This window comes from Centruroides sculpturatus, unplaced genomic scaffold, assembly GCF_000671375.1.
Source record: "Centruroides sculpturatus isolate CEXI.00-Female unplaced genomic scaffold, Cexi_2.0 scaffold1120, whole genome shotgun sequence".
Classification (NCBI taxonomy): domain Eukaryota; kingdom Metazoa; phylum Arthropoda; class Arachnida; order Scorpiones; family Buthidae; genus Centruroides; species Centruroides sculpturatus.
This window is the reverse complement of record NW_019385344.1, coordinates 45,477-60,619: the sequence shown is the minus strand read 5'-3', so window position 1 is coordinate 60,619 and position 15,143 is coordinate 45,477. Positions and strand designations below refer to the sequence as shown.

General features: G+C 28.1%; 1 protein-coding gene across 1 annotated transcript in view; it reads right to left on the bottom strand.

Moving 5' to 3' along the window:
• The window catches only part of LOC111637900 (E3 ubiquitin-protein ligase MYCBP2-like), a 263,246-nt gene that overhangs the window by 206,536 nt on the left and 41,567 nt on the right, over positions 1 to 15,143 (bottom strand). The window contains 6 exon segments of the mRNA XM_023383504.1: positions 1,488 to 1,562; positions 5,875 to 5,953; positions 6,958 to 7,198; positions 7,376 to 7,490; positions 9,397 to 9,478; positions 10,593 to 10,715. Of these exon segments, the coding sequence (XP_023239272.1) occupies positions 1,488 to 1,562; positions 5,875 to 5,953; positions 6,958 to 7,198; positions 7,376 to 7,490; positions 9,397 to 9,478; positions 10,593 to 10,715 (715 nt within the window).

Here is a 15,143-nt window from a genome sequence, read left to right as displayed (position 1 = left end):
ATCTTGAAAAGTAACTATGTTTGTACCTAACTTTTGGTAATAAATTCATTTTGTCATTTACACTTGTTTTTGTTTTATGAATCATCAGAGGTTGACAAAAATCCTGCCTATGTATATCATTATCAACATCCGTAAGCATCTGCAGAGGGTGAAATGATCAAGTAGATGGAGACATGGGTCAGAGGGAGAAATGGGTCAATAGAGATCAAGTAAAAAATTCCACAAATTATAATCATAAAAGTGATTGAGATATGTAACTATGTAACCTTACACCCTCAATCATGGTATGCAAGCATTACTATATTCCATAATCTTCATGTAAAAACCCAAACCTTCTCACTGGAAAATTTTCTGTGGATGCCCATGTTGTCATCATCATCATCGTCGTCAATGTTTCAAGTAAATATTATTCTCTTATTATTTTTTTGATTCATTTTCAGAGATAATTTTAATTTTTAATTCACTTTAAACAGTCTACATTGAATGTCAGTTATGTCAAATAAAAATTCATGAAATTTCATTTAATTTAAATATCTTTTTAGATGGCTTAAAACTTAACCGCTCTTAAATGTAATTGTTTAAAAACCTCAAAGGTTATATAATTCTTTAAATGTTTCAGTTAGTTTATTGCTTGTACAGTATATTCACTTATGCTGTTCATTAAATTCTTATGTATTTATTTTGTCATGTTATGTTTTTTTTTTTTAAATTCTGAAAACAGAAATAGAATTTCTTGAAAATGTTATGATAATTTTAGCATTTTTCAGATTTCTATAACATTTTTTCTGAAAAATAATAGAGAATGATCAGAATTCAATCCCAAGTTCATTGAAAATTCTAAGAAATTTAGTTTTGAATTTATAATAATAAAAATTTACAATTCATAAATCAATAAATAGAAATATTCAAAATTTAATTTTAATGTAACCTGTTATAAATAATTTTATACTTTTGTTTTTTAACTTTTATATAAATCTATACGTATAAATCAAACTGTACTAAAATTATGCCCTTAGATAAATGTGATAAACTTTAACAGAAATTTAATTTTTTTTAAATTATTAATTTCATTTTGTTATTACAGAAACATACCAGCAAAACAATGGCTTTTTTTTTCTATTCTAAAAGTAATAATAATGTTTAACCAATAATTTAAAATACAAGTTGGTGTATAATAATTAACATATTATACTCTCATCCTTTTTTATTTGTGGGCATTTTTACTTTACCAGCTGTTATAATATTGCAACCGTGTCACATCTGACCCTCCAAATTTCTGGATCTTAATGTTTTGAGACCTATTGAAGCCACCGAAGTCAAAAAAATCAGATCCTGGGATGTGTATATTATGGGAGATAATCAGATATTTACAAAAATTTCATGTTTATAGTAGAATTACGCTAAGAACCCCATAAATATAAACTATAAATTATAATAAAAAGAAAATATAGTAAATAGTGTAATTTTTTAAAATATATAAAAGATACCTCCACAAAACATTGTAAACACTATCCAGACAGATTGCACAATCTCTTAGTTCCAACTGATCTGCCGAATTAAAACTGAAAAGAAATATGAGAGATTTTTTTTAAAAAAAACACAAACTTTAAGTGGAATTAATCACAAATGAACAAAATGTTTTTATTATGTATTGATAATTTTTATTATTTTCAAAAGTTATCAAAAACATGAGCCTACAGATAAACATTATTATAATTTTTCTAAAATTAAGATTACAATTATTATTATTATATTCAAAGACAATTGTATATATTGTATACAGTTGTATTTGTTCATGTACAAATTGACATTCAGTCAATTTGTACATGAACAATTTGTATATGAACACACATAATATAGTCATGCCTTAATTAAATGAGGATTTACTGTGCAATTATCAAATGATATAGTTGGATTAACTACTGAGATAAAACTTGGCTAATTATATTAATTATAAAAAATATAATTATTGAATTTAGTACAAAATGGAAACTTAACTGCCTAATTTAGTCTGAATTATCTATTAATTAGCTAAATTCTAGTCTTATAATTAATCTGGCCTTATCACTTGATGATTAAAGCATAAAATGGTTTTAACTATTGTTTAAATTTTATTTTAAATAATATTAAAATGAAGTAAAAAAAAAAAAAACGATTACAGTAGAGCATCGTTTATCTGAAAGCCAGTTATCCAAAACGTCGGTTAACCTAAAGAATTTCAGTCGGCAAATTTAAATTTTTGCTAGTGCTGTGGCGCTGCAATCTTTGGCTACTCCAATATATTTTTTGTTGGTGTGTGTTTTAGCTGGCCGCCCTGGCATTTTTGTGTGGTGTTTTTCTGAGGACTGTGTGTGGTGCTGAATCGAACATTTTTGATACTAGAACAACTTCTAAAATATATATTTTTTGGTTTTTATATTTTTCAATATATTTATTTCATTTGTAAAAAATAAAGAAATAATTTTTAATGATACAATAGACACAATTATTATTTTAAAAAGTTTACGTTAGGCTTAAAATCGATGAAAATTCAACGTAAAGCGACACGCAACAGAGAAAAATTTCAACATGGGATAGGTTAATATATTTTTTCATACATAATCGATTATCCGAAAAATAAGTTATCTGAACAACCCCAGTCCCCAATTGATTTGGATAAACGATGCTCTACTGTGTTATTAATATAAAATGAATAAATAGGTTTATTATAAAACTCAGTTTATTTTAAAATAACAACAACATTTGAAAAAGTGACTCTGTAATCGTAAAAACATTCTCATTTTCATTTCATTTCAAAAATGTTATATTAAGTTTATTTTTAGAGAAGTAATAAAATATATTCTAGAAATTATATTAATATTTTAGTAAATTATCTTATCTAAAATAAAGTAATAATAGTGTAAAATTTATAATTACTATTTTTATAATTATATAAATATTTGTAATTATAGCATATTAATAACCCAATTAATTATGGCTAATTAATATGGCTTAGCATCAATACATCAGGTTTCAGGAAGTTCATATTTATGAAGCACAGTCTTCTTGAATTAACTCTAAGTGACTAACTTTAAATCTTAAGTGGATAAAGTCTTCAATTTTAGTACACTTTCATTCTATATTTTTATATTTTATTGTTTATGTACTTTAATATGATTTATTGTATACCTTAAACAAATTGCTTATTTTACAATAACTAGATAGATAGATACAGTCCAAGAAGGATCAAAAACAAATCTCTCCCCCTCCACAACAATAAGCCCAAGATAAAAATATTAGAGAAACAAAGAAACAACACAGAATAAAATTTGTTATTAACAGTACAAGAAAAAACTAATTAATCTCACAAAAGTATATATTTATAACCTGTATAACTTTGTAACTAGAATTTTGAAAAAAAAATCGTGGAGAAAGGTTGAAAAATTAAAATAATTAAACAGCTTTAAATAATTGTAAGCTTGCCCTAGATGCAAGCTTATAATTATCTAAAGCTGTTTACGAGTTAATCCCTAATGGTAAGAATATTGAGATCTAACTGTTAATAACTAACTGTTTTCAATGTTATCTTCTTATATTCTATTGTTTTGGAAACATGTCACAAAATTAATCTTTGTATCAAATAAAAATAGTATAATTTTTATTTTGACTTAAGACATAAAATAATAATATTAAATTTTTAAAATGTTTTAAAGTAATTGATAAAATTTTATAAAAATATTTTCTAAATTTGGCTTCTAAATTTAATTGATTTGGCTTGTAAATGGCTCATATTATGAGCCATTCGCAAGCCAAATCAATTAAATCCACATTTCAAACTTCTCTAAATTTTAGTATCAATGCACTTGATATACTCATAACTTTTTACATTCATAATAAATTTCTCTAATAATAAGGATCAATACCATTTAATGACAATTTTGTTGGCCATTGAAAGAAATCTTATTTATTTCAGAAGCCAATCTAATTAACTACATACTGTAACATAAATCTGCTAGCGCACACTGCAGCATTGCAATTGCAGTGTGCATCAACCAATACCTTGTAGATAACAGTAATTTATTTAATGTTATCTCCTCCGAAAAAGTAAGTGAAAAAAATTAGTTAGTTACAATCCAACTACCATACAAGTATACTTGTGGATTATTGAACGATTGTTTTAATTTTGATGGCAATTGTTTTTAGAAAAAAGAAAAGTTATACAGTTACATCAAGATGAATGAAACTAAAAATAATTTGTTCGTTCTTCTTATTAAACATAATTCTTATAAAAATTTAATAACAAATTGACATGATGGGACCTCAAATACAGCTGATGAAGAAGACATTATTTATGTTGCTGAATAATTAATTTAAACAAAACAACAACAACAACCATTGTAACAGTAATAAAATATTTATTCATTTTTGCAAAAAATCTTTAATAAAAAATGTACAATAATGAAGCTTCTCTATAATAAAAAAACTATGTGAAGACTGAATATGATGTTATTACTTTTTTCACTTGCCAAATCAATTACCTCCCTCAATCACACAAAAATTGTAATAATAATACAGTCGACCCCCCCCTATAAGATCATAGATACGTTCCATTCTTTAGGAATCCGATTTCTTACGAGTCCTTCCAATCACAGCCCGACACGTATGAAGTTTACAGACTACGGCTGATTGAAAGGTTTTCTTCCATAAAATTAATCGATTCTAGACTAATCCGACTCAACATTTCCAAAATACGTATATTATTTTTGGGAATAATCCGTATAAACTACGCTATAAACAAAAATTTGTAGGATTACTTACCGAGTGTGCACCATTCGACATCGCCATTGCTAAAGCTTGTTTTTGTCGTGGAACAGCTCAGCAAACATCGGCCGATTTCTAATAACTTATTTTTCTGCGAAAACTTCGTTGAACTTTGGAGACATCATTAATATAAATCATTTTAATCGCCGTTGAATAAGAAATGTTTCTTTCACAAGAAATGTATAAAATTACAGTACAGTATTAGACTTATGGCACCTATTTACATACTGTACAGACGATAGTTAGCGTAAAATCTCCGTAGCGTGGCGCCACATGGCGGAAAAAATATATATAATTATAATAAAGTTACAATAAATTAAGTTAATATATAATTATATATTCAGTAACTAATTTATATATAATTTATATATAATTATATGTACAGACGAAACTAAATTCAATTTAGCCGCCTAAATGTCCATAGCATGGTGCTACGGATGGTGGGAAAGTAGTTCGGCTGCCCGATGACGTTTTATGTAATTATAGGAGTTTTTTTACCTTTTTTACGGATACCGTCGCAATTTTTTCGCAGTTTTATAGGAATTGTAATTATAGGGACCGTAATTATAGGGGGGGTCTACTGTAATGATTATAGCATATCTGTGCTATCTTATACATTTCATATGTCATTAAATAAAAGCTATATCTATAATAATACATTCTACAATGTTTATTTGAATTTATATTTTAAAAAATAATGTATATTATTTTGTCACTTTTCTCCACTTTTTGTTTTATGGAGTTAATCAATTTGGCAAGTGAGCAGCACATATAATGAATTTATATTACATAAATTAAATGTAATGTTGCTTAACTTTCATTGTAATCATACACATTTTGATTTTTTGTTTTAAATCTAAACTACAGCTAGAAATCAAATAAACTTTTACAAATAAATAAATCTAAGAAAAGATAAAGCTTGTATTCTGGTTAATTGTTTTACAATAACTCAAATTCTACTTTTAAAAATTTTACTTTGAAACTTGTTTTGTTTTAAGATACTTCATTTTCTATTTTATACATACATATTAAAAAATAATAATTAACTTAATGTAATCTGTTATAATATATTACCTTTTACAACTTCCATCTAATTTGTTAATCATAAGACATTTAAACGATGATCCTTGATCAGTAATACTTGGAATAATCCCTATTACAATAACAAACAATAATTAGAATAAAAATCACTTAAATTCATTATTTTGCTACTTTTTAAAAGTTTTTTAATTATTAAAATTCAATAATTATGATATAAAATAAAAATGTTTAATACACCACTTCTTATAGTTACATAGTAGATGACTCTTAGCATAGAAGCAATGAACCTTTTCAAAAATTTTAACTCTTTCCACCCTGTAGGTACTAAGAATGTTTTTTCCCTACCCACTGTGAGTTTGACAAAAACTGACCTGCAGTTAAAGTGACCAAGTGGTGAAGAATAAACCCACATATCTAACCCAGAATATTTCTGAATTAAGTTAAAATTTAAGCCAGATCTTTAGAACAGCCTTCACCATTCTCCATCTAGTTATCAAGCAATGATTATTTTAACATGCAAATTGCATACACTTAAATCTTTAAAAAGCAAATAATCTCTTCTCAAATGACAGATGAACTATTCTAAAAGTTCTAAGTAATATTTTCATATTCGTTTTTTGATTGATAATCATTTTTAAAAAATTTTAAAATGAGTCAACTCTATCAAAATATTTCATCCATTTGATTTGGATAAAGTAAGTTTATCAAGAATTTAAATCTAATTTATTTCAACCTATTCCTCATTTTATAAGGTCCAATATAGGAATTTTAGCAATCTTCTATACAATATTTTCAATCACATTCATTAGTACACTGCTTTGAATTATCAGTAAAAATTATTGTACTAATCAGTAGAAAATCAAGAAATATTTTAATCATTAAGACTAATAACTGAAGAATTCTGTATATAAGTAACTTTGTAATTAATATATTAAATAATTTTATTAATCTAATATTTAATTATAAGTAACTTATAATAAACTTTTTTTTAAATTTAAACATTTTCAATGTCTTACAGAATTAATTTTATATAATTATCAATTAATTCTTATTTTTTAAACTGTTTAAATTTTGATATTACAAAAAAAAAAATTAATAATAATAGATTTTACTTGCCAATGCAGTTTTTATTTGCAACTACACACGACTTTGTTAAATTATAGGAATTAATTAGCGATTCGTCAATTTTCACAAATGTCTGGTCTCCAGATGCTCCGATCCATGAAGCCCTCCGACCGTGTTTAGCACCAATGTTAGGAATAATTCCAGGAATTGCATGCCATAATGATTCCTTATCACGAGCCCTTTTTCCTTCTTCTGAAGATAAACTTGGTGGGGTTCTTCCTAACTGTCCTTTCTACAAATTAAATAATAATGATTCAAGATGGCAGTGTATTAAGAATAATCTAAGAGATTTGTTTAAAAAACTAAGAGAAATGTAGTCATAAATAACGACAAGAAAATGCATGTGAATTTTGACAATTAATATTGGTACGATTAAATTTTCAATATTTATTTGTAATGTCTCTTTTACCTGATAACTTCCAAAAGTATAAACTTGACCTTGTGTAGTTAATGCAACAGTGTGATTACTTCCAGCAGCAACTTGTGCTATCGGAACTGGTAATTTTACTAAAGTTGGAGATCCCCTAAAAATTAAGAAATAATTACTACATAATTATATAATTATAAATCAAATAAAAATATATCAGAATATGTTTATTAATTTATAACAAAATTTATTTCTAGTTTTTACAGCTGTGTAACAGATATTCTGATGACAAGAAAAAATTTCTCATAAAAACTTAATGAATATTCAGTATTTTGACTTCTGAAATAAAGCTTGATATATTTTTATTTGACATTTAAAAAAGGAGAAATTGTAGTAAATTGCTATAATATATAAATATGAATTGCATCTATAGTAATAACGAAATACAGTTGAACCTATCTATCTTGAATCTCACAGAAATAAGTAAAAAATTTGAGACAGGTTTTGAGATATAGAGATTCTTACACAGTAAATAGTAATAGGTAAATAGATTTGGTTGAAGGTATGATATATTAATACAATACCAAGTACAGTACATACTTGTATTAAGCATAAATAAAACATTTTTGATACACATTAACAGAAATAGTAAGTCAATAGTTTCTGATGCCTGACTTTAAGGCTGGTATACACGGTAAGGAAATCCTCAAAGGATGTGCTTAACAGATGAAAAAAACTCGGATATAACTGGCTGGATCGAACATAGTAATTTACAAAACTTATTAAAATATCTCCCAACGTATAAAGAATTATTTTTATTTAAAAATGGATAGATAGAAAAAAAAATCACGGTTAATCCTCAAAGGATTTCCTTACCGTGTATACCAGCNAGAAATAAGTAAAAAATTTGAGACAGGTTTTGAGATATAGAGATTCTTACACAGTAAATAGTAATAGGTAAATAGATTTGGTTGAAGGTATGATATATTAATACAATACCAAGTACAGTACATACTTGTATTAAGCATAAATAAAACATTTTTGATACACATTAACAGAAATAGTAAGTCAATAGTTTCTGATGCCTGTCTTTAAGGCTGGTATACACGGTAAGGAAATCCTCAAAGGATGTGCTTAACAGATGAAAAAAACTCGGATATAACTGGCTGGATCGAACATAGTAATTTACAAAACTTATTAAAATATCTCCCAACGTATAAAGAATTATTTTTATTTAAAAATGGATAGATAGAAAAAAAAATCCTGGTTAATCCTCAAAGGATTTCCTTACCGTGTATACCAGCCTTTATTCAACCAATATGACACGAGCCAAACTCATAGCCAATCAGAAAAGTAGCATTAATTATAACTGTGTAATGTATTGCAAGAGATGTTTCTCAACTGCAATTTACACTATCAAAATGTAGTTGCCAAAATTTGACTTTGTAATTGAAAGTTCAGTCCATAATTTTAAATACAGAAGTTTCGGGAGAAAATTATTTGAGGTAATTATGGAAAATATATTGGATTTTGGCTGAAAATGCAGGGAGAAGAATAAATTTTGAGATAAATAGGTTTTGGAGATGAGCATGTTTGAGATAGACAGGTTCAAATGTATCTGCAGTTCATAACTATATGTTTAGTCTAAATAATNTTTTTTTTTATTTATATTTTCTGCCTTATTTCATAATGAAGTAATGATTTAATTCAATTTCAACAAAAGGAAAGAATCTTATTTATATTATAATTATGAGTTATGTGTTTTACATTAATGAAATCAGATTCTTGATAATAGTTAAATAATTCAATATCTTTAAAAGGAACACCTTTTAAAGATATTGAATCATTTTTAACAAAGTTAAATTATATTCTCCTTACTACATTAAAAACTGATTGCATTAAATATCTATTTGAATCATTTATAATTTATTATAACTTATTTCATGAAAGCTACAAACTATTTTAAAATATAAAATTTAATTTACTTCATATTAATTATTTTATACTTTTTTATACTTGCTGTAATTAAAGATCTTATCTTCCACATAAAATTACATTCTCACCTTACTGTGAAATCATTTAAACCTAACTGTCCATGCTGATTACTACCAAACGTATATATTTCACCATTTTGTAATAATAAAACTGAAAAAAATAAATTCATTACTTATTAATATTTATTTTTTTTATTAAATCTATTCAATATTAAACTGTTTTATAAAATGAAAAAACAAGTAGAAAAGAAAAATTAGAAATTAATAATAAATATTCAATGAAACATTTAATTTAAATTAAAAATAATCTTTTAGATCATTTGACTTTAATTATGCAGAATCACAATTAATCTACTGATATTTAAAATGTTCATATTTTTGTCTTTTGCTATCAATAATGAAAACAGAATTACAGACAAATATAGAAATACAAACATGTACTGTACATACAAAGAGTAATAAACAATTAAATGAAAACTGTTTATATACCCATGGTGACCAAATTGCAGCTCTTCTAGACTTTTACTGCAGTTCCCATATACTTGAATGATTTCTTTTTATAAACTTGGTACATATTACTTACACATATGTATTATTTTTGTAAGTTTTCTATACTGTGGTTTGATTTACACATGGGTTATATGTGTCCTCGCAACTTAATATTGAAGGCTAAGGAAGTGCTACACTTGTAAAGTCAAAGAATTTAACAATGAATGTTTACATAGCAGGTCATAAGTACCAGTAAAACAACAGTAATATTTACTAAAAAAACAGTGATAACTGTAATATTTTAACTATTTATAATATAAAATACTATTTCCAAAAAGGATGCAATTCTTGCATATTTCTGTTAGGTGATTATAGTTGCTATCATATCAAGGATTGGCCAACTGTTATATATTGATAAGCAGCAGACTTTCAATTGATTTTTAAAATGAATAAGTTTTTTCTTCCTTCTATTTAATGTATTTACTATTGTTGTTTCCTTATATAATAAGTTAATGATAACAAACAAATTCAATCATACCTAAAACAAGATCAAAACCTACAATCTTGAAGCCATAACAAATTGTTAGACTAAAAACCTTTTTAAATTGGACTTAACATACCGTTAGAAAATGATTAAATTAATTGTTTTTATAAATATGACTCAATCTAAATGCCATACTTAAATTATGTGTTTTTATTATATTCTGAATTAATAACAATTATGTTAATATTTATAAACATTACTAATAAAATTAATTAAAATTGTCTGAACTAACCTGTATGATGCATCCCACAAGCAATTTGCACAACAGGACTATCTGTTGGCATGTATAATTGTGCTGGTGACAAAGATGTCAACTTAGTGGCTTCTCTTTCATGGTCACTTCCAACTCCATCTTCTAAAATATAAAATATTTTAAAATTTCATTAATTCTAAATTATCAGATTGTCCCATATGAAATGTTTTATGAAAGTGAACAAAACAACCCTGTACAAAACAAGATAGATGCAAAATTTATTTGAAAAATGCACCATTGGCATTATTTTAAATGGAAAATTTTCTTGTTCCCAATGGCAATGAAATTACAGAAGGCACTGAGCACTTCCTCCAATGAATTGAACTATCTGTGGCAAATGAACACTTTGAATGCCTTGAAAAGATGATAATTGGTTGGGGAAAGATTCAATAATTACACCAGATAAAGAAGAACTTCATAATCTATGTCCAAGAGATGTACCATTTGCCTTGCCATATGCAGTTTTCCATTATTGTGCAACAGCAATTATGATTCCATGATAAACCATGATGATTCACTATAGAAATTGTTTCATACTCAACTGTTGATTATTCTTCAATCTCATTGCAATAATGCTTGGCCATAAATATGCCAGTCAGAAAAATAAATGATGCACAGTACCCTCCATGGTCCATCAAACAGTCAGCATAATCTTCTTAGCTTACAGGGGAAGTTTCAAAAACTGTAATAGGGCAGCACCAACATAACCCAATGGCAGACCTCTTCCAGTTGTCAAGGAAGACCTACTACTCATCATAAATGACAACACGTGACAGAAAGTGTTCTTGTGACACCTCTAAAGCAGCACAAATGAGATCTCCAAATACTGATGCTGATATGATGTCAAATCATGTAAAATTTTGGATCTCTCTTTACCATTTTACCCATTCTTGTCAGATGCTCTTCTTCATCTTACCCATCCATCATACCATCCATTAACAGCCATAAGACTGTTGTAGAAATGGATATTGCTTGGGATCCACTTCCACAACAACCTTCAAAGCAATGTCCAAAACAGCAAATGGTAGCCTCCTTCAGGGTTCATTTTCCAAGTTCAGATCACTGATCTTGAACTTCTCATATAATTGCTGTACAGTGCAAGTCATCACAATGGCCTCACAAAAGACTCTGCATATGCTTATAGCTATCTCAACCATTTTGTATCAAAGTTTAAACTCAGAGTATCAGACACATACTGCAGGTTTCCAGCATTGTGTAAATTTGCATTTGGCCATGATGGTGTGCACTCAGCACACATGGCTTCAAAAACATTTTATGTGGGGCCATCTGATAGAAAAATTACAATTTGAAGAACCTAGTATCAAAAATCAAATCATCGAGAATAAATTATTATTTAAATAATATGAAGATAATTCAAAATGAAAAAGTAATATCATCCCAAAAAATCGAATAATATATATAACAAAAATTTAAATACTAAGTTTTACATATAAAATTATTATTAATTATAACCAGTTGCAAATCAGTGGTCCATGGACCACTGATGATGCACGAGAGAATTTTGGTGGTCCGTGGAGAAATTTAGACATTGATCAACTCAAAGCTACATGAAGAATTACGAAAGAAATGAAAATCCTTGATTGCTTTTTCTCACTCATTGGCAGTTTTTATTCAAATCTAATACCAAACACTTAAGGACTATTATCAATAAACAATAATGTCAATAAATCAATAACTAATCAACAATAAATAATGTGAGTATGATTGTCGTTGTTCGTGGAAAAGAGCCAAGAATTCATAAACTTATATCAAACAAGCAGCAACAAACTTCACGTTAATTTGATATAATTAAATGAGTGAATTTCATATTAATAAAGTAAAATGGAACATTTATAATCATTATTCTATAGATGTTTATTGTTTACAAAAATTCATGACAGTGGTCCACAGGATTCAAAATTATGAGTTTAGTGTCTGTGAGGTCAGAAAGGTTAGCAACACTAGATTATAACATTAGATGTTTCTTTGGAGAAAATCTCTCCAATCCATTCACTATGATTTGTAACTGAATTTACAGAATTTGAATTTGAGTTTTGCAAATAAATTTTTACAATGTATCATTTTAAACTTGTGAGGGTCGTAAGAGCGTGTCGGAAATACAACTAATTACGAAACTTTTACATCGGAAGGTTTCGAGGATAGAATCGGGACAGGTCTGATGTTAATGACAGAACCCAGATGAGACAAAAACTTTTCGAATTGTAAAACACACGCGGCGCGATGATAAACCAGCAGGGGGAATGTCGACAGAGGAAAAAGCCTTGTCGAGATGCTCGCGAACAAGTGTCGGGTCGAAGCAAGCGGGAGAAAGGGGAGGTCTAAGAACAAAAGGGACAGCTGTTAAGTAAGAACACGACAGCGGATAAATGGTCATAAGGAACATCTGGTGGACCGTTTAGGTTCAAAGATGACAGAAAAAAGGGCCATAACGGAGTAAAATATGAGCGCAAACATTAAAAGCCCCATCATCACCTCTCCGACCTTTCCTGACCTGGATTGGTCTCAAGTTTCGCCTAGAAACAAAAGAATGACTAATCCGGGTAAGGGAGAGGATGAATGGGACCAATCAGAAGGGTGAGATTCGGGAAAAATCTTATAAAACCCCTGAATCTCAAGGACACGCAGCAGATTCTCTCCAAGACGCCAGGTCCTCAGCACATGGACATCCACACTCAAGAGAGATTGACAGTCGAATCTCAGCCGTAAACCAGGACTCCGTCATTGGATGCCAGAATTCCGTCATCGAGCGCAAGAACTCTGTCATCGAACGCAAGAGCTCCGTCACAGGACGCAAGAATTTCAGTCTATACCTCATTCGAGCCCCGGGGCATATAAAGAATGGAACACCGGACGTCCAGCTTGTTACGCTTTGTCATTCTTATTGTGTAAGTTAATCTAATGTCAAAATAAACGGTTTTCGTGTAAGACACATGTCATCTCTGTCTCCTACCGCCACTACCCATATATGGTTTGACCCTAGGTTTTCCTGACGCACAATTAACGTATTACCCCTAAAGTCGCCGACCTTACAAACTTAAGAATCACTTCACTTTTAAAAAAACTTGAATTAATTAGAAAAAAATATAGTTTTAAAAATTTATTAAAAAATAAAAACATTAATAATATATTAACTACTCTTTACTAACCTTTAACATGCAGTCTATTTTATTAACGCAATCTAACATTTTCAATCAAATTAATTGACCTTCATCAGGACGAACGAAGAGACGGCAAAAAGAACTGTACTACATTGGAGCTACAAGGAGCTCATTAAAAAAAAGAATAAAAGAGCACAAAAGGAATGTATAGAAGGAGCAAACCGTAACAGCTTTAGCGACATACATTATAGCAGACTCAACAAAGGTATTAGTGAAATGGGAAAGAGCAGAAATAATGCATAAGGTGCAAAACAGGAGACATATTAAATATGCAGAAGTCTGGCATATTCATAAGAGCAGTCTAGCAGGACAGGCTATAAACTTCAAAGAATTATATAAAGTATCCACAGCATGGAGAGTGGGTGCATTATGAACGTATCAGCATAAAGAAAAAAGCACGGACAGACATTAGTAGAAGCCAGTTATATCATCTATTTCTTTATTATTATTAATTTGTATTTTTATTTTTAAGTGTTAGTGTATGCATATATTTGTACATTATCAATCTGTAGATTCTATTTATTTATTTTCAGACTTGCGCAATAAGCGCTGAGAAAGCGTTTAAAGTTAAAACATTATATAATCGGTTTCGCTCGTCATAAATCAAAAATTGTTTGTTCAATACTGACAAAGGTCAATTAATTTGATCGAAAACATTAGATTATGTTAATAAAATAGACTGCATGTAAAAGGTGAGTAAAAGGTAGTTAGTTATTTTTTATTAAGTGCAGTTTGAGAAGAATTAATAATATATTTAAAATAAGTAATATAAAACCTTCAACACTTTTTTCTAGCAATTTTCTTTAATCAAACTAACATTTTCAGCTGTATTTAATAGCCTTCCTCGAGTTCAACAATATTTGAAACGTCAGATATTCAGCTTGGCAATTACTCATTGACAATCCCCTAAAGGAAGTGGGCTAACCCATCTATCTCACACGATATATGACATCGCAATCCTACAAATTTATAAATATTTTAATCCTATCGGCAATAATCATTCTCTGTAATTCATTATCCATTTACATATTTATTAATTAATTATGCTTTAATAATTTTGTAAAAACATTGACGTCATAGGAATGAAAACAAATTAACGTATAACTCTAATTTGTTATCCATTCATATTTATTAATTAATTGTGTTTAAATTTTTTTTCTATTTCCATGTATATTTAATGATTGTAATTTAAAAGAAATTTTGTTAAAAAAAAAGAAAAAACTTTTTTAAACACCATGACATCATCAAAACAAAAACAAATTTTCGAATATCTGATGTTCCAAATATTGTCGAACCTGAGGAAGGCCATTAAATATAGCCATAAACATTAGTTCAATTAAAGAAAATTGCT